Source organism: Mus caroli, unplaced genomic scaffold (assembly GCF_978045245.1).
Source record: "Mus caroli unplaced genomic scaffold, Mus_caroli_1 scaffold_1, whole genome shotgun sequence".
Taxonomy (NCBI): Eukaryota; Metazoa; Chordata; class Mammalia; order Rodentia; family Muridae; genus Mus; species Mus caroli.
The window spans coordinates 103,202,094-103,227,607 of NW_028227256.1; the positions used below are offsets into that span (position 1 = coordinate 103,202,094).

At 40.3% G+C, this 25,514-nt stretch overlaps 1 protein-coding gene across 1 annotated transcript in view; it reads left to right on the forward strand.

The window, feature by feature from the left end:
* Phlpp1 (PH domain and leucine rich repeat protein phosphatase 1) overlaps nt 1-25,514 on the forward strand; it is a 216,375-nt gene that overhangs the window by 169,081 nt on the left and 21,780 nt on the right. Inside the window, exons 11-13 of the mRNA XM_021161069.3 lie at nt 12,505-12,705; nt 17,218-17,380; nt 24,409-24,539. Coding sequence (XP_021016728.1) covers nt 12,505-12,705; nt 17,218-17,380; nt 24,409-24,539 — 495 coding nt within the window. The remainder of the gene's footprint in view (nt 1-12,504; nt 12,706-17,217; nt 17,381-24,408; nt 24,540-25,514) is intronic.

A 25,514-nucleotide genomic window follows, 5' to 3' on the forward strand; every position in this document is an offset into this window, starting at 1 on the left:
CTCTACTCTTACACAATCCAGGAATCTACCCAGGGAATGGTGCCACCCACAGTGGGTGGCTGGCTGTTCCCAGTAATTGAAAATTTAACTTTAGTTTTTGAAGGTGCTAGAAATTGAACCCAGGGCCTGATGTATCTTGGGTTATAGACAAACATTTTACCACTGAGCTACTTCCCCAGCTTCCAGTCAAATTTTAGTAAATTAAATTTTGATCAGTTTTCCTAAATAACTTGTATCTAAGAATTTAAAGAAGTTGATTTGACATGAGGGATTAATTTAAATATTAAGTGAAATTGTAATTTCTTTTTGAAATTCAGTAAACATTTAAATAATTGGAGGTTGAGAGAAAACCCAGAGAGTAGGCAGGTTGTAAATCTTGGCAGCTGCTGTGAGGAGGGAGAAAAGTGGGTCTGCATCATGTCAGCAGTAGAGGTCTGCAAGCACTGTAAACTGAAGCCCTGGCTGTCAGGGAAAACACTCAAGTGAGGATTGGGGCTTTCCAGGAAGCAGCCTTGACATAGACTTCTTGTGCCTGGTTTCAGTTGTGATTTGTTTTAGTCGATGGTTCAGCCACTGTGCTTTATGCTGTAGGACATTGAAAATCACTGACTGTAGATGTACCAAGTTGCTTCAACTCTAATGCACAGCTTGTAAACAATACTGTACAGTGAACATAATAGAAGTTAGATTTAAGAGGTAGGAAAGACAGATGAGAAAACAGGAACAGCCTGGCATATTGGTATGAGGAAGAACACTTAATTGCGTATGATGAAATGAATTTACTATTTGTGTTTAACAGGTAACTACAGGTATTACCACCTGAATTACTTTCAGCTTGCTCTGTAATTCAAATCTTAGCAATAGTTATCACAAAATACTTTTTGTGATAGTAAACTGTTTCCAGCTTTAGGTTAGGTTTTATAACTGATCAATAGCATGAGTTGATCTGCTTTCCCTGTTAGCAGCAAGTTTTTTGGTATCCAGAGAAGGGAATCTACCTTCAATTAGGTGACATCCAGGAAAGTCTCCATGCCTCCCCTGTAGCTGGGGGTACATCTTATTAGTATTCTTATGACTTGATCACCAGGTTATGAATTTAAGTTTTCTGTTCACTTTTGAGGTTTTTTTCTGTTCAGTTTTTGAGTTTTAGTTCATACTCTATACTTGAATTAAAATTTCACGCTATAAATATTAATATATGTTCACTTATGACAATTAAAATAAATATGTATTTTAAAATAAATATAAGCTCGTAACTCAAAGTTGTAGATGGATGTGAAATTGATGGACCATATATTGTTAAGAAATTGACTTTGATGGCCAGGCAGTGATGGTGCACACCTTTAATCCCAGCACTTGGAAAGCAGAGGCAGGCAGATTCTGAGTTCGAGGCCAGCCTGGCCTACAGAGTGAGTTCCAGGACAGCCAGGGCTACACAGAGAAAACCCTGTCTCAAAAAAAAAAAAAAAAAAAAATTGACTTTGATTTTTGCATCTTGAGAGAAGGCAGAATTTGGTTCTATTGGGTAAACTGGTAAATAATAATCTTCATCTTGCTGAATATCTTTGCTGAGAGTTCTCATGATGGAAACACCAAAGGAGTTTCAGATACATATTGTCACCAGCAGATGGTCGGAGGAAGGCTAGGTAATTTCCCATGGATCGCCAGAGTGGATGAGTCACAGCCAGAGGTACTTCTATCCTTCTGTTCTTTCTTGGAATCTTGGCAGTGAGTGATTCCCTGTCCACCTAGCATCCTCATGCACATTTGATGGCCAGATAGCTTCTCTTGATGGAGTTAGTCCAACTAAGAAAGCTGGAACAGATGCTGTCAAAGGAAAGTTGCAATGGATGCTTTTAAATGAAAGTTGTACAGATCCCAGTACTCATGGGGCCCAGATCTATTTTTATACCTGGTTGGAGTAGCAGAGGGATGCTCAGAGGTGGGAGATGGGCTGGGGACATCCATGTGCCAATAAGGCTCATGGTATTTTTCTTGTGCTCATTAACTATCCCTAGAGTATTAGTCACACCATAAACCATAAGCTTGAGTGACTCAGAAAGAATATTTCTAAATATCAAAGGAGCTAAAAGAGAACAGAAAATCAGAGGAGAGTGATCAATTGACCATGACAACTGGTGCCTTTTGGCAAAGGCAGATATTTCTGGCATTTTGAAAAGCTGTGAGCTATCTTTGAAGTTGTGATGTTTTGAGAGATGTGGTAGATTAAAAGTGTTTCTAAAAGTATGTCTTCAGAAGCCTCTAGAGAACTTGCAGATTCCTGGCTTTTATCTCCATTCTTCAGACTTAGATGTTAGAGAAAGAGAGCTGGAATCAGCCTGTTTAACAAGGCCAACATCGTAATTCTAATGTGTAAGGTCTACCAAACACTGAAAGCTCAAGGTGACCATGGGAGGTTCTGCTGACAGATTCCTACAAAAATTGAGTTTTTTATCCACAGAAATTGAGTTTCCTTAGGATAGGGCATATACTTTATCTCTTATGTTTTTTCAGATACTTGTACATGATAGCTCTTTGGGGGTATTAGCATCAAAATCAGTTGGCCAGTGTGCTAAAACAGAGAATCAGCTGATGAGATTTAGACTACTACACAGAAAATGTCCAAGATTTCCCTCCATCCTGGGGAAAGAAAGGGCGTGGGTGCACTTTAGACGATAGCCAACTCTGTGATTTTCAGAAGAATCATATTCTGATAAGTAATATGGGGTTAGCAGGGATGATCCAGAAGGCTTTAATCAAGTGTTCTAAATGTACGTAAGAGTGGCTATGTATAGTGTCTAGAGAGGATCATCAAGACTGCTGTCTGCTCTGCAGGATGCGCTGGTGGCCTTTGTCACCCACTCTCTAGAACCTTCACAGCAGATGAGGTGGGCCATTTGATTTGCTGCTGGTGCTTACAGGGGTCATCTGTTCTTAGGAAACCACAAGAATACATTAGGATGGGAGGTGTGCACAGCTGTGAATTCCACACTAGACAGAACCCTTGCAGTTAGATTCTGCATCTACTCCTGACTCACTCATCAAGAGTAACTGAGGGCTAAAGACAAGGTGCTGCTCCTCTGAGAGCCCGCTGGGTAATGGAAGCACGTGCATGTTGTGAGCTGCTGACCTAGAGCAGATGTATGGGGAACATTGCTCTTTTAGCTGCCTCCAAGTGACAGACTCTCCAATCTTAACTCAAAAAGAGGTAAAGCCTAAACAAAAAGAGAAGCAAACATCAGGTTTCAGCAAGCAGCCTCAAATGCCCTTCCACCCACTGACTGTCAGGCTGCATAGTAACCCAGCACAGGAGACACTCTGCAGGACAGCAGAGGGAACTGGCAGCATGGGCTGCTGCGGTAAAGTGAGTACAGTGCTGAGGGAAGGTGTGTAAAGGAATGTTCTATGAACAGAACACCGGAGGGCACAGCATCCATCTGTTTTCAATCCAAACAAAACTTCTTAGGATAGCACATGGTCCCAATGACTTAGAATCCCATAGACAGGATAGAGAGGTTGCTCCGTGGTTAGGAGGACCCACTACTCCTACAGAGGACCTAAGTTTGTTTCCCAGCATCCAGGTTCTGCTTCTCACAGTTGCCTATAACTCCATCTCTGAGAGGCCTGATGCCTTCTGGCCTCCACAGGCACTGTACTCAGGTGCAACAAGCCTACACACATATGCACATAATTTAAAAATCCCTTAAATACTCCCATAAATATCCAGATGCCATGAAAATCAACAGGGAAACGATGAACGTATCCATAGTAACAGTGCCTAAGAAAAAAAACAAAAAATACACATCCTCCTCTATGTTATCCTGAAGACAAAAATGTAAGGCAACATTCCAAGCTGAATTAAATTATCTGTGAGCATTCGGGAATATTAAAATGAAAAATATTGGGAAGTTAAGAACAAAAATGGACAAATGGGAAGAGAGGTCATTGAATTCCTAAAATGGCAAGCAATAATAGTGATTTTATAAATGAGCAGCATATTACCAGGTGGATAAAGGGTAATACTTTCAAATAAAAGTTCAGAAACAGGCATTAAAGACAGGCAGAGAAGTAAAAGTGAAATGAAGAAATAAAAGGTTAGAGATGAAAGAGTGTGAGAAACACACCCAGAAGGAGCAGAATTTGCATATTGAGAGCCTGCAGAGCAGAAAAAGGAGTGGGGCAGATTTTTTTCTGACATATAAGTATATTTGACAAGAACTACTGAGTTGGGGCCCAGGACACTCTGTATCAACTCTCAGATCTACTAGATTTAGATTCTGAAAAATTAAGCATTTCAGAGCTATATTAAAAGGTTGGTTAAAGGGATTTAAAGGGACACATATTTAGATAGTCACCAGACCCCAAAAGTATTAATGCAAAGTAATAATGGAGCAACATTTTCAAAATTGATCAAAGTATGACCTAAGCTTTTTATAGCAGGACAAGTTCTCTTTAAGAATAAACAAAAACTTAGATATGAAAACTAAAAATGCTATAAAGAAGAACTTAAAAGTTAGAGGTAAGTTAATGTGAATGGAAGAGGGATCATAGAAGAGTGGCTTTATGTGTAAGTCCTTGAAGAGCAATGATACAAAACATTCACCGAAGTAGTACTTAAAATTGTACTCCAAAGAGTATTTTTGTCAGCACATTGAAAATTTTACAGTAGAAAATCAATAAGCCAGACAGTAAATGATCACATAAAAATCCAAAGGGCTAGTTGGAGAAATGACTCAATTGGTAAAGCACCTTGCCATTCAAGCATGGAGACCTGCAGATGGCCAACCCCTGGGGCAGAAAGCCAGGAGTGGTGGCTTATGCCTGTAGCCCAGTTGCTGGGAAGCAAACAGCAAGATTCCTATAGCTTGTCAGACAATGACTTTAGCTGGATGAATGAGCTCTTGGTTCAGTGAGAGGCCCTGTCTCAAAAGCTAAGGTGTAAAGTGACTGAGGAAAGCATCCAGTTCAGCATTAACCTCTTGCTTTTATTTGCACAGCACACATACACCATTGTTAGGATCTGGGAGCCATTTACTAACAATGTATAGTAGAAGGTAACTGTTGGAACAAACCCAGTTTCCTTTTTAAAAAAATCTTATAGAAGAAAATTGTGTGTTTGCATGTAATATTATAATAGCTGAGACAAAACATCAAACACACATGCACACACACACATCATTGCATATGGTTGAACTTAAGTCTCCTCACAAGTAAAATTACCCATGTCCCTTAGGTAATAGGTTGGTGAGTAAAATGTTATTTATCTATTTGTGAACTATGAATTATAAGCCAAAATGTTTCAATGGAAAGATACACATTGAGTGATACTTTATTACCCTCATATACACACCATAATTGTGAAGCCACTTTTTAAGTGGGAAACCATAAGGATACTTCATTACCCTATATATACACACCATAATTCTAAAAGTCATTTTTAATTTAAGATTTATTTGTTTATGTATGAGTGCATGTATACCTGCATACCAGAAGAGAGCATCAAATAACATTGTATATGGTTATGAGCCACCATGTGGTTGCTGGGATAGCTTCAGCCCCCTAAAAGCCACTTTTTAGGAGCCCCTGGGGTGTTTTTGTTAGGGCTGGTAATGGGACTAGGGTGCCCATTATTTCTATTACTATTCAATGTTACATTAGATATATTAGCCATGAAATTGTACAAGAATTAATTACAGGCATAGAAGTAGTAATAAAGAGCTGAGTTTTGTTTGCATAAAATATAGTAGCATACCAGAAAACTCTAGAGTCGCTAATAAATAACCCACTCTTAAGCATTTCGGTTAGGTAGGGTAACAGGATATAAAATTCATATCAAGGAGCTTTATATGTATAAGCAATAGACAGTATACGTCAGTATGTTGATTACAACTCCCCATATAAAATATCATCAAGAAAGATTGGATGCTTAGAAATAAAGAAATGTTCAAAAATTATATGAAGAAAACACCAAAACAGTCTGAAATTTACAGAAGTAAACCAGGACTGATTTTAACTATAGAGCTGACAAAACACAAGATGAACTCAAAAGTAAGTCAGGAAGCATGCTGTCTCTGGGACAGATCTAGGAGTAAATGCAAAATGAGAGTAATGCGTTATTCCTAGGAGCATAAGATAAATGCCTGCAGTCTTCATTTGCAGAAAGTAAAAAACTGAGTAAATAGGAATTCTCCTTACAGTTTAATTCCAAATAGCATAAGTAGAAAGAGTCACACAAATTTTGGCTATCATTGAAGAAAATTGTTAAAAGATACTAAGCAAGAGCCAACAAGTTGGGCTTGGCTGGTGAAGGCACTTTGATGCTCAGGATGATGTACCAAGTGATTCCTGAGACCCACATGGTCAAAGAAGAGAGCTAACACCTGCCAGATGTTTCCTGATTCTACATGGTAGGAAACTGTGAACAGAAACCACCAATATACATAAGAATGGATAAATAAATAAAATTTAAAGAGAATGTATGATAAGAAATAGGATATTGGCTTAAGATATGTGTCTTAACTGATTTCTCTGTAAATGTAATAACTACCAGGTTGTGGAAAATGGAAGTGTAAGAGGTTATAATTAATAATACCAAGTAATCTGAGTTAATGTTGACTATAGTATGGCATTGACCTTGTGTTCCTTCTAATATGGTACACTGAGAATGGTGCAACCTTTGGTCTCTGCCAAAAATACACAACCTCACTTTCATGATGAGAGACCATGAAGCAACCCACACAGAGCGACACTCTTCATGTCCTTATTCTACCAAGGAACCATGTAGCAACTCCTATGTAGCTGCATCCCATACCTGTATCCTAGAGACCACAAACGAAGAGTATGGAGTAACATCCTTGTCTTGCTCACTTTTCTATGACTATGCTAAGACATCATGACCAAGGCAATTTAGAAGAAAGCACTTGATGGGATTTCAACGTTTCAAAGGGTGATTCCATGACCATCATGGTAGAAAACATGGCAGCAGACAAACAGGCATGGTACTCCAGCAATGGCTGAGAGCTTATACAAGCACAAGGCAGAAAGAGAGTGAGGGAGAGCTAACTTGGAGTGGTGTAGGCTTTGAAACATCAAAGTTTACCCCCAGTAGCACATCTCCTCCAACAAGACCATGTGTCCTAATCTTTCCCAAACAGTTCCACAAAACAAGGACCAAGTATTCAAATATATGAGCCTAGGAGGCCACCTCAATTTTATGTGATATTATTCTTCTGTGTAAACCATGGAGTAACACATATGGAGTAACATTCTGCAAAATGATTATCTGGAACCTTCAAGGGTATCAGTCAGACTAGTGAGAGGTGAAGAAGAATACATGAGTAGAGAAGCCAGAGTGCTGTGCTGGCCCTTGTGAGGAATGCAACGGGATAATTGCTGCACCTAGGATTCAATCTGAAGATGTATCTTCAGTACTATATCAGTGTGAACTAATTTAAGCCATTAAAATTAACTGTTGTGTTCAACAGCTTGTTAACTATGTGTTGTTTTGTGTGTTAATTTAAAGCCTTTATTGTCTGAGTCCTTAGACCTTCTCCATAGTGTTGACGTAAGTTCGTAAGATTGAATGTCCTTCACCCTCGTTCCTTATTCTCTCATACTAATCCTACACCATCATCAATCGTGATCATGTTTTTCAAACTGCTTAGTGGGATATAACATGGGGATAGTAAGCTATAACTAACTCTTAAAATAGTGCCAGGCCTACTGGCTCCTATCAGTGGTCTCAGCATTCTAGCAACTAGAAGAATTTCTAGTTGAAGCCATACTGGGCTGGCTATATAGTGAAATCCTGTCTCAAACAGTCCACAATGGCACAAATCACTATATGTCACAGAATAAGGCTAAGTGCTGTTGCATGAACTTTGAGTTACACATCTGTATTGCATATGTACAGGCACACACGGAAAACATGTGTGCTAAGTAGCCATTATAAAATGTTACAAAGGCCATGAGAGTATTTGCCTTGTCAAAGTGATGTGGAAAGATAAACAATAAGAAGAAATGTGGGTTGTATTGTGTAACACCTTAAAATATGGTACACAGAAGTCAAAGAATAACCTAGAAGTAGAGTATTTTTTCTCTTGGTCATTGGATTAAAATAGAGAACAAGTCCTAGAACTTATTCCAAAGGTTAATTCAAACACATAGTGTCTGATTCCCTGTCTGTTGTAGCACTGAACCCTGCCTGCACTCCTCTACAAAGATAGGATGTCTGTAAAATTATAGGGTGATGGGCACTTCTGAAAATCAAACAAAACAGGATAACCCAGAGTCAAGTGGATTGTGTGCTAAGACAGAGTAGTAGCTCTAGAGGCAGGAAGTGGCTTTTTGTCTTGCTGAGGCTTCCCTAGTGATCTTGGGAGAGAACCATATCTGTGCCTTGTTTGTTTTCTGCTAAGAAGAGGTGTCAAGCTCAGAGCCATTGTTTATAAGACTTGAGTTTGAAGTGTCATGCGCACAGTCTCCTCACATTGGTCCAGCCATCCCAGCCATCTCTGCTAGACCCCAGCAGCTTTGGAGAAAGGGGCCTGTGAAATCATTCTTGGAAAAGGTTTTAGTCCTGTTTCTAACATCTGAATTCTGGAGAGATGTGTAAAGGAGTAATGGGCTGTTGAAACTGGTGGCATTCCTGTCTGTGCCACTCATCTCTGTGTGACCATTGTCAAGTGATCTGGTTTTCTCTGCTTCAGTTTCTGTCTTCTTTGAAATGAGGTACATCTAGGATAATGAGAACATCCAGGGAAATGGAAAATAGGGACACCCTCTGCTTCCGATAAAGCACCTTATAAATGAAAGCATGGGTAGCATTTTACTGCCTTTTCTTTAATTAGATGATTATGTTGTGAACAGAACTACATGGCTGAAACATCTTTACATTAAAGTCTTTCATGCTGATATTATAGAAGCTGGAAAGAGGGAAGTTTAAGAATAGTTAGCGCATCATGGTGGCTTAAGGAGTGTAGCTTGTAGTTCAGGTTGAACACACAGGGAGGGCTGATGCAGCTTATCATGAAGTCAGCTATTTGCTGCACTGGAGAATCTTACCCACTGCAGTCCTCCTCCTGTTCATTCTGGTGGAAGGATGACATCTAGACCATTATATCTATTCAATTCAGCTCCTGCTACAATATTCAAATTGAAGAAAGACTATTTTAAGAGAGTGGATATTGCACATAATTTTCCTGAGATCGTGATAAAATAAAAATTGTGTCAGTCCACATGCTTGGCATTAGTATAGCTGTGCTTTATGTGGTTCAAAACCATTCTTTGGAGCTAACAACCATAGTTCCAGCTAACTTAGCTTCATTTCTTGAAGGAGTATGGCACGAGGTTTCTCCCACTCTTAATTTTCTGTGGAGAGTAGAGAGTTCCATCCAAGCTGGCAATTTCAAGCTGCCAAGGAAAAGTTCTTGGAAATAATTTTCTTCCTCCTGTTCAGATAGGAGAGCTATTGAAATCTCGTTTGCAGCTTTATAGATGAGCATTGATGTGTCAGCGGTTTTAGAACAACATTTTCCCTTTTTCCTGGCCTAAAATATGCAAATATTCATGAATTCATTCTCTCTGCAGGCTTTCATGTGTCTTTAACTGCACATTTCCTAGAGAATTGTATTTTAATAGTTGTTATATGGTTTTCCAATTGACCCTACTGCATGATATTTTAAGGGCAATAAAAATACAATTCTTAAATTTTAATTTATTCTAATTTTGTACAGATTAAATTCTTAACTGATATATTTAAATCAGCTTGTAGAAATGGAACCTAAAAAATAAAGAACTTTAGTGGAAACTGGTTTTCTTCCTAGCTAAGACCAGTTTGAAAACTGAGTGACCTTTTATTTTCTACTTTGTAACACAGCTATAATTTCCCATGATTACTTATGGTTTCTACATAAGTCCATTTCAACCCTCACCTACCCACCCTTGTTTTCTTTAAAAGTCAACAGAATACATGTTTCTTTAATTTGGGGGAAGCCACTTTTCCTTGAATAAAGAGTAGAGTTGGGTGTGTGTATAAGTGTGGGGAATGTGTGCAGAATTGCATGTTAAATTAGTGTAAGAGGACTGAGAGTCACAGTACTAGGAAGGGCTTCTAATATAAGCCTTTTAAACTTTTCCAAAGTAAAAATAACTGTATCCAACATCCTATCTTCTTCCTTCTTAAAATTCCTTTTTCTCAACATATGCTAAAACAGCCCAGAACTCATATTCAATATTTAATCCAAGATGAGGTTTTAAATATTTTTATTAATTCTTTTTGGTAATTTGATACAATGTTTTTTTGATTATATTCATTCCCCCTTCTCCAGCGTTTCCCAGATCCCTAAAACTTCCCTGCTATCCAACTTTGTGTTCTTGTTCTATTACTCTCAATCCTTCCTTTGATCGGGTGAGTCCAATTTGTGTTTCCTAAATCTCTTGAAGGGGCTTGCACTGGAGCCTGGAGATCACACCGCTAAAGAAAACTAACAACTCTCTCTGAGAAGCTTTCCAATGCAGAAGCTCTTGTACTGCGGCTGGAACTTCATGCCCACCTGACCCCCTCATGCCCACCTGTCCCCTCATGCCCACCTGACCCCTCATGCCCACCTGTCCCCTCATGCCCACCTGACCCCTTATACCCACCTGACCCCCTCATGCCCACCTGTCCCTTCATGCCCACCTGTCCCCTTCATGCCCACCTGTCCCCCTCATGCCCACCTGTCCCCTCATGCCTACCTGTCCCCTTCATGCCCACCTGACCCCTCATACCCACCTGTCCCCTTCATGCCCACTTGTCCCTTCATGCCCACCTGTCCCTTCATGCCCACCTGTCCCCTCATGCCCACCTGTCCCCTCATGCCCACCTGTCTCCTCATGCCCACCTGTCCTTTCATGCCCACCTGTCCCTTCATGCCCCCTGTCCCTTCATGCCCACCTGTTCCCTCATGCCCACCTGTCCCCTCATGACCACCTTTCTCCTTCTTGACTACCTGTCCCTTTCATGCTGGGATGTTTTTCCTGGCTTGAGTTTGCAAAGGCTTTATGGGTGCTGTTATAACTTGTGAGTTCATATGTTCACCTGCCCTATTGCATCTGGAAAACACTGTTTCCTTATAGACGTCTACCACCCCTGTTTCTTAGTCTTTTTGTCCCCTCTTGCATGATGATCCCTGTGCCTGGAGGATTGGATGTGTTTTGTATGTCCCATCTAAGGCTGGGCCCTATTCTCTGAATGTTGGCCAGTTATTATACCAGGTGTTTGTGCACTATGAAAATGGTTTATTTCCTTATGGCAGATCTCTGTGGTGGGCACCTTGAGGTGTCCACAAACTGATGGTGACCCTGTGTAGTGAGCACTCCATGCCTGGTTGTAGCACCTGCCTAGCCTGGTATCTGAGTCTAGAGCTATGGTATCTTCTGTCCCCACCTTGTCCTTCCTATCTACTTGGAGGATTTGGAACCTGATTGAGGCACGGTTCTCTCCCTGTCCTCAGCTCTGCATTGTTCTCTAACTTGTGCTTCACAGTAAGTGGAAGGAAGTGAGTTGGGTTATCTTCAGCATACACCTGTTGTTTGTATTTACCCATTGTTCACACCATCCTCTGGTAACCATAGCAGCATTCATTGTCTTTGCTGCTTGTTTGAGTGTAAATCTTCTTGAAGTATACTGTAAGTATGGGAAAGTACATAGCAAAATCCTAAGTGTTGATCTGATGACTTTCGTAGAGTAAACACACTTGAGTAACTAGCACCCAGTCTAAGGAGACAGAAATATCAGACAACCTTTCCTTGTATTGACTCCCTCCCACCTGTGGGCGGTAGCCACCCTGACTTCTCTTACCACATAGTATTGTCTGACTGAGACTCTATAGCAATGAAACTGTGAGGTGTATCCAGCTGTGCCCAGCTCTGTCTGGCTGCTCTCACCACTGTTTTTATGAGAGCCAGCCCTTGATTCAGTAGTTGTAATTCTTCATTCCTGTTGCTACCAGTAGTCTATTAATGGCTACAGGGTAAATAGATTGCCTCGAATAGCCATGACTATTGACAGTAAAATGTACAGCCTCATGGAAAAGGAGCACATGACCACCGCAAGGTTTAGTTGTATTGTGATCTGAGTTGTTTTTAGTATAAGAAATTCTTTATTTTAAAAATAAGCTGTTACTGGTTTCTTCCCTAAGTCGGATTATTAGCATTACCTCGTCCATTCTCTACCAGCTATAAAAAGAAGCATTTCCTGTGAGTTTTGCATTTTAGTAAAAGGTGATTTGACTTTGTGTTTAATTCCAGATAGCTAATATGTTCAACATAGCATGTTATATTATGTAGGCCGGGGATCAATACACCAGCTGAATTAAACTCCCTGAAGCCAGGACCTGTCTTTGTTTGTGTTTCTAAACCTAACTCCTACCTTTGCCTGATCATGGACCTTCTCGATTTACTGAAGGAGCTGAACTAGAGCTCTATCTTGTTAATGGACTTTCCTGCATTGTGTCTCTGCAGCCTGAGATTCCTGAATGCATCTGCAAACAAACTGGAAACCCTGCCTCCAGCCACACTTTCTGAGGAGACAAGCAGTATATTACAGGAGTTGTACCTGACAAACAACTGCCTCACGGATAAGTGTGTGCCCTTGTTAACAGGGCACCCCCGTCTGAAGATCCTACACATGGCCTATAACCGGCTTCAGAGCTTCCCGGCAAGGTAACAGGGCTTGTAAAGTGCTGTCCTTACATCCATATCCACAGAAGGGGGGGAGTCACTGAAGAAGCTTTGACCCACGGGGATTGAAGTATGTTTGCTCTTTTTCCTCATTTACAGTTATCCGTTATGTAAGCTAAAACCAAAAAGTATTCCCTTACAACTGCATTGGTTTTTCTAATATGAGTATACCCCAAAACCAAACCACTAGAATGTTCTTAAGATTTTCCAATGTGTTTTTAGTATTTTCTTTTCTTTTTTCTGTTGCTTCTCTTTAGCTACCGAGTTTTATTTGAAAAACAAAAACTACTGATGTTGTGTTTAAGAGTTGGAATTTAAGATACAATTTGTAAAACACAAGAAAATCAAGAAGAAAGAAGACCAACGTGTGGATACTTCATTCCTCTTTAGAATAGGGAATAAAATACTCATGAAAGGAGTTACAAAGTTTGGAGCTAAGACAAAAGGATGGACCATCCATCCCATAATCAGCCACCAAACCCAGACACTATTGCATATACCAGCAAGATTTTGCTGAAGGGACCCTGATCTAGCTGTCTCATATGAGGCTATGCCAGTGCCTGGCAAATACAGAAGTGGATGCTCACAGTCATCTATAGGATGGAACACAGGGTCCCCAATGGAGAAGCTGTAGAAAGCACCTAAGGAGCTGAAGGGATCTGCAACCCTATAGGTGGAACAACAATATGAACTAACCAGTACCCCCAGAGTTTGTGTCTCTAGCTGCATATGTAGCAGAAGATGGCTATCATTGGGAAGAGAGGCCCCTTGGTCTTGCAAATTTTGTATGCCCCAGTATAGGGGAATGCCAGGGCCAAGAAGTGGGAGTGGGTGGGTAGGGGAGTAGGGCGGGGGGAGGGTATAGAGAACTTTCAGGATAGCATTTGAAATGTAAATGAAGAAAATATCTAATAAAAAGAAAGAAAGAAAGAAAGAAAGAAAGAAAGAAAGGAAGGAAGGAAGGAAGGAAGGAAGGAAGAAAGAAAGAAAGAAAGAAAGAAAGAAAGAAAGAAAGAAAGAAGAAAGAAAGAAAAGAAAAAGGAAGGGAAGGGAAGGAAAGGGGAAAGGAAAGGAAAGGAAAGGAAAGGAAAGGAAAGGAAAGGAAAGGAAAGGAAAGGAAAGGAAAGGAAAAAGGAAAGGGAAGGGAAGGGAAAAGGGAAGGGAAGGGGAAAAGGGGAAAGAAAGAAAGAAAGAAAGAAAGAAAGAAAGAAAGAAAGAAAGAAAGAAAGAAGAAAGAGAAAGAAAGGAAGAAAGGGAAAGGAAAGGAAAGGAAAGGAAAGGAAAGGAAAGGAAAGAGTTGGAATGTAGGGTGACTAGAGAGATGAGACCTGTTGCTTTTGAGAAGGACCTGGGTTTGGGTTTCCAACACCCAAATGACTGCCTATACCTCCAATCGCAGAGGATCCAGCACCCTCTTTGATCTCTAGAGACACCATGCATGTAGTGCACACATGCATATGCAGCCAGAATGTACAAACCCATAAATATAAGTTATTAAATTACCTTTGAACAAAGTGTTGGCAGTCGAATCTTACCAAGTACAAGTACCTGCTGGTAACAGTATCAGTACTGCTAAGAATCCATTTCTCTAGAGGGGTAGAGGGAAGGTTTTCTTTATTGAAGTTTACATTTTTATTTTATTTTTGGTTTTTGGAGACAAAGTTTCTTCGTATAGCCTTGGGTGTCCTAGACTAGCCCTGTAGACCAGGCTGGCCTCAAATTCACAAATATCCACTTGCCTCTGCCTCCCCAATGCTGAGATTAAATGTGTGCATCACCACTGCTCAGCAATTTTTAGTTTTTAAATAGACTTTTGTTCTTACACATATTTATACACATACGGGGGTGGGGGGAGAGATGACTTGGTGGTTAGGAGTGCATGCTTCTCTTTCAGAAGACCCAAGTTTTGTTCTCTTTTACCCCAAATCTGGCTCAACCACCTATAAGTTCAATTCTAGGAGAGTGGACACCCTCTCATACAAGCATAAACAAGCAATGAAAAATTTTAAATATATTTAATAGGATTTTGTTCATATTTACCACCTAATACAAACTGTTGTAAAAACTTAGTAGTAGCCCACTACATAAAGTGCTCACAGAACAAGCATGAGGGCCCCAGTTTGACTCCTCAGTGTTCACATGAAAGCAAGCAAGCTAACCTATGACTGTGGCCCCAGCCCTGGGAAGGCTAGCTGGCAGATCCCGCCTACTGGCTGTCACACCTAACCAATCATTGAGTTCTATCTTCAAGCAAGAAGTCTTCAGGAATTTTTGTTTCCTTCATAGTAGGCCACTAACCAATCTTCAAAGTTGCTGTGGAGAGGAGCAGAGAAAGATCCACTGTGACCTCTACTCACTACTACATACATGTAACTCACACACACACACACACACACAAGAAAATCTGGTGTAGCTCAAGAGTAGAAAGCTTGCCTAGTATGCAGAAGGCCCAAGATTCCCTCCTCAACACCACAGAAAGGAGAAAGGGAGGAAGGAAAGGGGGGAAAAAAAAGACAAAAATTTAATGGTGACCTCAACAAACACAGAAACTGCTTGACATTGTAACAGTTTGCTCTGAGAAGGTTCGAGTTTTTAATCTTTCTGTTTGGTAGAGCAATGGTATCCTGTCTGACTCTGCAAAACCCCATATACTGAGTTTGTCCATTTCACTGACAGTTATCTTACAGGTAGGACTTAGAAGCAAACTCTGACCTTTTGGTCTTCTGCAGGTCAGTGCAGCTCAGCAAAGGCATCAAATCAGCAAACATCCCTTCTGCTGCCCAGGGCTACTTCCCAGTCTGCTGAAGAAGGAGGGGAGGGATATCTAGACTTTGGTTTTGCTAATAGTGGTTCATTCCCATCCCCCCACCCCACCCCCCATACATTTTTATTTTACTGTGGAATGCAAAGATAATGCTTTGGGAGTGAGCGCAGTCACAGTCATACATAGTAATGTGAGTCAAAGAAAGGGCTTCTCTTGTCTGGTTCTAGACAGTATCTATGTGTGAAAAGCAATCACTGGCTCTGGGGCTATGCCCCAGTTACCCATTGCAGGTGTCAATCGCCAACATGAAGATTACAAAAGATTTTTATGTACTTGGAAGAATATTAATCTTGCGATGATTTCTCTCCTATAAGGTTATAATATGTATTATTTCCCTAGAAACTGTACTCCTGAAAGACTTTCTATCTCCTTCAAAATAGACCACTAGCCCGATAGTTGGGAGCAGGCTCCAGAAATGAAGCCATCGCTCAGTCACCTCTGTCTGTGCTGAGAAATGAAAACTTTTCCTTCCTTGGGCCTAGTTTTTATACCTTCCTTCATTTTTCATACCTCATGACCCATTGATTTCTTCATATTTTCTTCTAAAATGTGAGGAACAACATAGTAAAACATATAGGAATTCCAGGTGTCATAAAATAACTACCTCATACTCTATATTGTTACTTGTTCTATAACCACAGAGCCTGGTAGATGTGTTTTATGATATTAAAAGACATGATTTCATAAGAAAGCTTATTGTTATATCTGAGGCATATGTTTATATCAAGACAAGAAAGATAATCTTTAGCATTTGAGAGGAGGTGACACAGCGATAGTGTTTCTTGATGCATTTTTCAATGTTTTGGGACAAGTGGAACCATGAGTAGATAAAATAGCAGGTATTAGATTCATGACAATTGTCATAGTCCCTGGTTGTTCATCACCAGGGTGGGAATGGCTCTAAGGAGTGAATGCTGTGAGGTGGACTTGTTCTGTCCTCCACACTGACAGACGGTGTGAAGCTCTGCTTCCTGAGTCGTGCCCTAGTTGCTCACTTGCATTATTCAAATTACAGATAGCTGAAAAAAGTTATTCTTAAGTAAAACGCTAAATTACATTGAAACATGTAAGTAGAGTAAGGTTGAGGCCACCCATCTACATAGATGATTAATAAGACCTAGACGTAGTTTCTTTTGCAGCCATCGTGAATAAGGAATGAAGGAGAGGAGATGTTGTATGGCTTGCTCCTCACCTCTGCTTCGTAATCATCCATGGTCCCAGACAGGTTTGGGTGCTGGCTCTGAGGCCAAAAGCTTACTCTGCATCTTCTCTGCATCTTCTGGAATATTCATCTCCAACACAAAGAAGCCATGCCCTTATCCTAAGCTCAAAGCACTTACAGGGATGATCATTGACTTTTGTCCTGTTTGACTAGGATCTCCACTGGAATTCAGACTGTGTTGTGTAGTAGTAAAAGAAAATTTCAGAGGAAAAGAACCTCCACTTCCCTTCTTGTTGTTACCTTAACAGTTGAACTTAGGTGTTTGTTATGTGAGAAGAAAGGAAATGGCAAAACATTTTGCTACTCAAAAGCAACAGTGAAGAGTGTTTATAAAAATGACTATTATAAGTGGATCTTTAAAGTCTTAAGTTACTCTATTTTCTCATTATGCCTCTATATTTAAATTGTCTTATAGTTAACTGATAATTCTCCCATCCATTTCTTTTAGTAAAATGGCAAAACTGGAGGAACTTGAAGAAATTGATATCAGTGGGAATAAGCTGAAAGCCATCCCGACAACAATCATGAACTGCAGACGCATGCACACAGTGATTGCTCACTCCAATTGTATCGAAGTCTTTCCTGAAGTTATGCAGCTCCCAGAAGTCAAGGTATGAGGGTGATCACGGACCCCAGGCTTCAAGTCAGCAGAGTTCCCTCCCCCACACGGTGGAGGCTGGGCTGTGGTGGCTTTCACGCAGCAGGATATGCTGTCATGAGCCTTCACAGTAACCTTGTTCTGCTCAGTGTCTGTGCCTGACTTACTATCACAAAACTCTTACGGGTAGAGAACTTCCTCTTTTGCTGTGGACTTTTTTATTTGTTTGCTTGCTTTTTAAATACAAATTACAGATAGGTAAACGACATGAAGTCCCAGGTTTCAGTTCTTACATCTTAGTTACTTTATCTGCTGTGGTAAATCCCTGGCAAAAGTAGCTCACAGGAGAAAGAGCTGACGTTAGCTCACAGCTCACACACGTTCTGCCGTGGGAGGAAGCCCAGGCAGCAGAGCTGGGAGCCGCAGAGGGACTGATGACTGATGCTTGTGCTTCGCACACTCTCTCTGTTGTGTGCAATCCAGGATCCCCTGCCAGGTGGCTTACCCACCAGTAAGATGGGTCTTTCCATATCAGTTACTTTAATGAAGATAATCCCCACAGGTTTGCCTGGAGACCCAGCGCACTGAAATCTAGACTCTGTCCAGGTGACAATGAGCACTGACCATCATGACTTAGCACTGGGAGGGTGACAAGAAGAAGAAATAGGAGTAGACATTTAAGTCCCAGATTTTAACTATATGTTACAAAGTATAGTCTTACTGGATGAAAAACTAATCCTAGCCTAGCTTTTTCCTTAGATTTCTGAATTCAGGTCAGTGCTTTCTGTTTCTGTTGAGGCCCTTCATTTTCTGCTGTTGTCTCTCTAACACACTCTGTACCTCCCTTTGAAGGTTGTATTTATTTTCATTTTGTGTGTATGAGTGTTTGTCTATATATGTAGGTGCTTCTTAAGAATAAAATGCATTTGGTGTGTACCTGGTGCCCGTGAAAGCCAGAAGAGGGCATGGATCCCCTTTGAATTGCAGGTTGTAAGAGCTACATGTCCGTGCTGAGCTCCAGACCCTGGTCCTCAGCTGAGCAGCCAGTGCTCTTGGCTGTGGAATCACTTCTGCATCCCTGAAACCCCCTTTGCTTCCTACTGATGCTGCTTTTAAATTCTTTTTCCTTTGCTTTGTTTTCATCCATTTTCTTTTGCTGTAGCAGTTCCCATTTCTAGCTCCTCCATTGTGAATAGATCCAGTAATTACTGACATCAGGAGGCAGGTGGCTGGTGTTTGAGTATAGAGCAAGGATTTTTTTATGTACCCAAATTGCTGTTGAAAAGAATAGTTTTGTTTTATAAATCTAAATGGGTATTTTATATATCATATATATTCATTTGATATATATTTATATATCATATATACCATTTATATGTATACCATATATAAATATATATATATATATATATATCATACACAATAATAACAAGTTTTAAAATAGGCAATAGTGCTTATTTTGCTGTGAAGATTTTCATAGGTTTATTAATCATTTGAACCAGGAATTTTCTTTTGGAAAGTTGAAATGTATCATATACCATATATAGATACATATATATGAAGAGAGAAAGATGATATATATGTATATAATTGTATATGTGTATATATGTGTATATATATATATATATGTGTATATATACCTATCATGTATGCACAATAATAACAAAGAGACATACCATGAGATTCTAGAGAACAGAGGACAACTTGTGTGGAGTTGGTTCTCTTCTTCTACCTTTACATGGGATCAAGAGACAAAACCCAGGTCGTTGAGCTTGCAGGAAAAGTGTTTTTACCCACAGAGACACCTCTCCAGCTCATGCACTATGAAATCTACTTCTAGTACAAAAATAATAGTTTTATTATTGAGCTTCATAATCTAAATTTTATTTATATTGTTCCTTAAAAATAAAGCACAGTGTTAGTTGTGATATGTTTCATAAATGTGTTATAAACATTGCAGTATATAATTATAAAACTTAACAATTTGAAAGGGTAAGAAAATGGCTCATTTAGCTATTTTTCTTCATGTGACCTTTCTTCCAGACTTCAAAGGCAATTGTCTATTCACAACTTCCTAGATAGCATTAGTTTTTGTGGGTGTTTTTTTTTTCCTGTTTGTTTGTTTGTTTTTTAAGATGTAGTCTCGTGTATTTAAGCTGGTCTCTAACTCACTATATAGTCAACTAGTTTGCAGTCAGCTAGTGAGGAAAAACATGTTCAACATCACAGCATAAGTAAGGCTTGGCCTGACTGGACCTGGGCCTGGGTCCATGCCTAGTCCATTGATGCCTGACATGTCCCAGAAACCAAGTTGGCTGTGATGCTGGCACTTGGGTCTCCCACATTGGGCCACTGAACTGCATAAAGGCCATGTTAGTAATATAGCAGTTTTGCTTCAAAACACAGATTTTCTGTTGAATAATTTTGAAAGGCAAATTACTATAATGTTTTGTGGAATTTTATATTAAGCAAATGAAATAGGTTTTCAGCAATTGGAACTTAGCCAATACAACTTGAACTCTGGGGTTTCAGCATCACATCAACAGATCCTGTTTGTCGGGTTCCCATGTGTCTTTTTGACTCTTGAATTTAGCTTCCTGCATTCTCTTCAGAAATCATTCTTGAGTATGTGTTGTGCACTCCATGGACATGCTGTGTAAGCTCATCCTTGAGTAATGGACTCTAAGTTATTTTTAATCAGTAGCTATAAGAAGCTGAAAATAAATAGACTTCCCTCTGAATATAGATCTGTTCTCAATCAGAAAGGAAGGCAAGCAGAAGCTCAGTCAGCTGTGTAGTTCAGTTCACAGGCTTAGCTGTGCCAGGCAACCCCGTCTACTGTTCTTGTCACTTATGTACATTAAAGAGAGTATGCGCTTCCTTGGAAAGACCCCCAAAATCTAGGGAGAAGGCTGAGTTAAAGTGGATAGGAAAAAAGATAATGGAAAGCAGCTATGTCAAGATGCAGTGGGTCTAGTGGCTAGACTCATATATTTGAAGTTGGGTGACTTCTGTGATGTGCATCCAGCAGACGGGACCTGAAACCAGCATCTGAGTCCTGGAAACCGATGCAAGAACAATCATTTAGGAAATGTTGTTCTGACAGCCAGAGAATGTGGTGTCAGTTCTTATTTGGGGCAGAGCACCTTCAAAGAGCTTGGGAAAGAAACAGTAAGCACAACATGGCCATGAAAGTCACTTTATTTTGGTCTCCCCAGGAACAGAGCAGCAGGAGGCTTGAGCTCCCATATTCTCACTCTTATAAAATTGGGGCATTCTGGCTGGTTATGTTTCCATCTGCTTTTAAACTCTAGTTCCCCCAGATGCTTCTGAATTCAAGACTATGCCCTTTCCCACAAGGCTGCACCTCTTCTTACAGAGTAGATAAAAGAGAGCCTGGATGACAAACTAGCTCCTTGTACATACATATTCAGCACCTGCTTACAGACAGACACACTTGTACAAAGGAACACTGTGGGTGGTCCTCAGGGGTGACTGGGAGGTGGCCTCCTTCTTGCTCTCATTGCCTGGGTGAACACAGTGAGTTCCTGCCCTGTGGAATGTGGAAGACAGCTTAGGATGACTTGAGGGTTTCAGATCTTTTTCAGTCAAGAATCTCATGTTCACTTTATGTTTGTCATTTTTTAAATACCAATTATTCGTTACTCTACTATGAAAATATTGGTTCTCTTCATGAAAACTATAGAAGACTCAACCAAAGTCTGTAGACGCATGTGCCAGGTGCCCTATAACATCGTAACAGACTACCTATAGCTAATATAGGTATAGACACAAAAAGTATAGACATAAAGACACTGATCTGATATTACCAAATGCATTTCCTTCAATTTAAATTTTGCTATTAATTTCTTATTTCAGAAAATCTAGTATGTAGAGAAATTGAATGCTGTTTAGAAGAGTATGGGCTTTTAAAAAACAAATATGTACCCTCTTTGTAATTTTTATTAGTTTAAATTATTGTAACTAAATCCAAAATCTATTCGAGAAAAATCGGTGAAGTTAGTACATGTCAATTGAGAAGGAAGGCTACCTACAGACCGAGTTTCATTACTAATTAGGCTTGAATCCAAGTAAAGTCAATACTATACTTTGGCTTCTGTTCTTACAGTGAAATGTGGGCTCAGATGGGTTCAGTCAGTAAAATTTCTATAATCTAGCCATTGATTCTAATGTAGGCTGATAAACATTCCTATAGTGAGTTCAGAACTCAGGGTCTTTGTGGTCACATAGTCATCAGAAGGTACAACTGGATGACAGAGAAGGTTTGCCTGCCCACCTGGTTCTCTGACCTAGTCAGTTCTATCCCCCACTGACTGGCTGATATCACTCCCAGCCTGATGATACAGCAGCCCAAGGCTCTTTTCATCTTCTGTGTTCTTACATTATGACTCTTTCCCTACATGTCTGATAGACGTTCAATGGATAAACTTTTAATTACAATTCATATAGTATGTTTTGACTATACCCTCCCTAAATCCTTCTAGATCCTCCCCACCTCCCTACCCAGCCAACTTTGTTTTTTCTTTCTCATTCTTACTTTCAAAAATAGAAAGAAATAACAGGAAACAAAAAGAGGGGGAAAATCCACAAAAGAAAAAATCAAAACAAACAGGCAAAAAGGCCAATAAGACAAAAAAGTGTACACCACAACAACCCAAAATGAAGCAAAATCCCACAAAACTACCATTAAGTTTGTTCACCTCTGGGCACATGGCTGGCCTTGGAGTGGTTAATTACCCAGTGACACTCCATTAGAGAAAATGATTTTCCCTTTGATATTCTTTGTGACCAGCTTCTTAGTTAACAGTGGGCCCTGATGTCTACATCCCCCTTTCAGTACTGAGATCCCTTCTGACTTGAGCCTATATGGGTCTGTGCTGATGCCACAATCTCTATGAGTTCATATGTGTATTAGTCCAATGTGTCTGAAGAATTTCCTAGGTATTATCCATCCATTCTGGCTCTTACAATCTTTCTGCCTGCTGTTCTGGATAGCTTCCTGAGCCCTGGGGTGAGGGATTTAATAAAGACATCCCCTTTAGGACTGAGTGCTCCAAAGCCTCTCACTCTCTGTACATTGTCCAGTTGTAGGTCTCTGTGGTTAATTCCTATCGGCTGCAAGAAACTTCCCTAATGTGGTTGAGTGAAACACTGATCTATGCATATAGCAGTATATCATAACGAGTTGTGTATTTCTCTGTTCCTTGAGCAGAATAATAATTGTAGGCTTTTCCCGAGGCTAGTCACCTGTCTAGTTTCAGGTTCTTGCCAACTTTGGCAGTGTTAGGTATGGGCTCCATCTCATGGAGAGGGCCTTAATTACATCCAGTCAAAAAGTGGTCGGTCAACACCATCTGCCACTCTTACACCGCCATGCATGCAGGCAGGTTGATTTGTAGATCAGGATTTGTAGCTGGATGATAGTGATGGTCAGCTTTCTCCTCCGGTAGCATGCAGGTAGCATGCAGAGTACCACCCAGTACCATGAACACTAGCCACTAGGACTGAAGCTCAGAGCTGGGCACCAGACCAGACTCTCTGTGTTTGATAACATATGTGTTTTCTTCAGCAACAGAGACTTCCCATCAAATTGTGGAAACTATTAACTAGTCTACTATGTTTGGGGGCTCCATTGGACACCTTTGGCCAATAGACTGGAAAGAATGTAGCCAATTCCTGGTACTGAAGTTTTACTTGGGGGCATAAGATGTCTGGTTAGAGTATTGGTGCATATCATGTGGTGACTCCATTTAGAGTCCTTTCATGTTTATCTACCTTTTAGAAGGCTTCTACAAGTAGGCTTGCAAATGGTTTCCACGTGGCCTTTGGTGTTAGGTGTCCCATACCACATTCCCTTCTTTGTCCTTTCTTTCCAGTCCCTCTCTCATCTAACCCTCCTAGTCTCCCTTTTATCTTTTAATAACACTGTACTCTTTTTCCCGCGCTGTGGAAGATCCCCTCCCCACACTGATCTCTTACTAGGTACATAACATCTGTGGTTATTCGGACTGAAACACGCCAATCTAAAGTTTAAAAGCTAGCATCCACATGTAAGAGGAAGCATGTAACCTTCGCCCTTTTGGTTCTGGGTTACTTCCCTCAAGATGACTCTTTCCTAATGGCATTCATTTACCTAAAATTCCATAATTTCCTTTCCCTTAACAGCTGAATCATTTGCCATTGTGGGAATGTTCCACCTTTTCATTATCCATTCATTAGTTGGTGGCTATCTAGGCTTTTTCCAATTTCTGGCTATTATGAGTAGAGCTACAATGAACATGGGTGACCGGGTATCTCTGTAGTAGGATGTGCAGTCCTTTGGGTATGTGCCCCAGAGTGGTATAGTTGGATCTTAAGGTAGATCTGTTCCCAGCTTCCTGAGGAACTGCCTCACTGGTTTCCAGAGTGGCTGTACAAGTCTGCACTCCCACCATCCATGAGGAAGGATTCTTTTTGCCCATATCTTTGCTTCATGCTGTCATTTATTTTGTTGATCTTGGCCGTTTTGACTGGTGTAAGATGTCCTAGTAGCTGATAGCTAAGGAAGCCAACACTTTTTTATGTCTGTCTGGGCTTTGTGTTGCATCTTTTGAAAACTTTGGTTAGTTCTATTTCCCAATTTTTAAATTGGGTTATTTGTTTTCTTATTGTCCAGGTTTGTTTTTGTTTTTAAAGTTCTGTGTCTTCCTTGTCTTTTGTTTTGCATTAAGAAGGTCCTTGGGGTTCATGTTAATGAGGGCATTATAACCCTGAAGATCCAAGGGGGCACAAATACAAGCCATGGGAAAAGGGCCCACCCTTAAGATTTTTTTCAGCTAATCCTTTAAGTGCAGAAGTAAACTTTAATGGAAAAGATTAATTGTGGAGTCAAAGAAAGTGAAAACAGTTTGTGTAGCCAAGACCTTAAATGTCTGTGGCAGAGCAGCAGGCAACTGCCTTTTTTATTGACCAGTGCTCATCTGCAGAGCACAGGATGTGGAACCTACAGCCTCCCCAGATGATTTTTCTTGTTTCCATCAGTGTGTAGATCTGAGCTGTAATGAGCTGAGTGAAATCACGTTACCAGAAAACCTGCCACCTAAGCTGCAGGAGCTAGACCTGACTGGAAACCCACGCCTTGCCCTGGACCACAAAAGCCTGGAGCTGCTCAAGTGAGTATTGCAAAGCATTGTGGCCCCTCATGTGTTCACTAGCAGTGGGTTTACAACTTCACAGACATTTGAACAGGGAGATTCTTTTGACTTAGTAGCCATACACACAGACAGAAAGTAGACAGAAAGAGGGTACCATCCATGGTGGGAACATAAGACACAATGAGCCCTGGTCACATGACTGTGATGCCTAATGCAGATGTCATTGAAACATTTTGAAAAAGAGATATGATGTGAAGGAAGTTATTAGAAACTAAAATCTGGACCCTTTTTTAAAGAACAACTGGTAATGCAGAGTAGTTACAATTAGATCTGAAGGAGTTTTCATCCTTCTCAAGGGAGTTCAGGATGGATGTTGGAGTGTGACTGGTTGAAGTTTAAGGGTAGCCTCACTAGAGAAGATGACACTGTCTGAATATTCATCCCAGAACTCCAAAATAGTTAATATAACTGGATGAATTGTGTTTCACAGATACTGTACAGCCATTAGCATTCTGATGTCGAGATGTAGAAGTAATCAGAAAGGTCTTTATAGTGTGATATTGTACAAAGGAAACTTATGAAGAGATTTGTACACATGTTATTCTTTTTTCCAACTTAAATATACATGCATTCTGCCTGTGAGTACCTGCACATGCCCAAAGCACACTGCACAGGATAGGTGCCAGGTACTAAAGGTGCTCCTATCCTCCTTTAAGGAGTAGGATTATGAGAGGGGTCTCTGCTTTCTCCTCTGTACTTCTCAGACCTTGCTTTTATGAATAGCATTCTTAAATGGTGGCCCAGGGTAGTCATTGTTTATGCCATATAATCTTATATGCAGATGGATTTTTTTTTCTGGAAGTCATCTGACATATGTTAGCAAAAAAACCTAAAAATATGAGAATTTTGGTGAATGGACCATTACTAGTCTTTTTGGGTAACACAAATGAAAGCTTAAAGACCAACTTTTTGGTTAGAATTCATCTGGTCTAA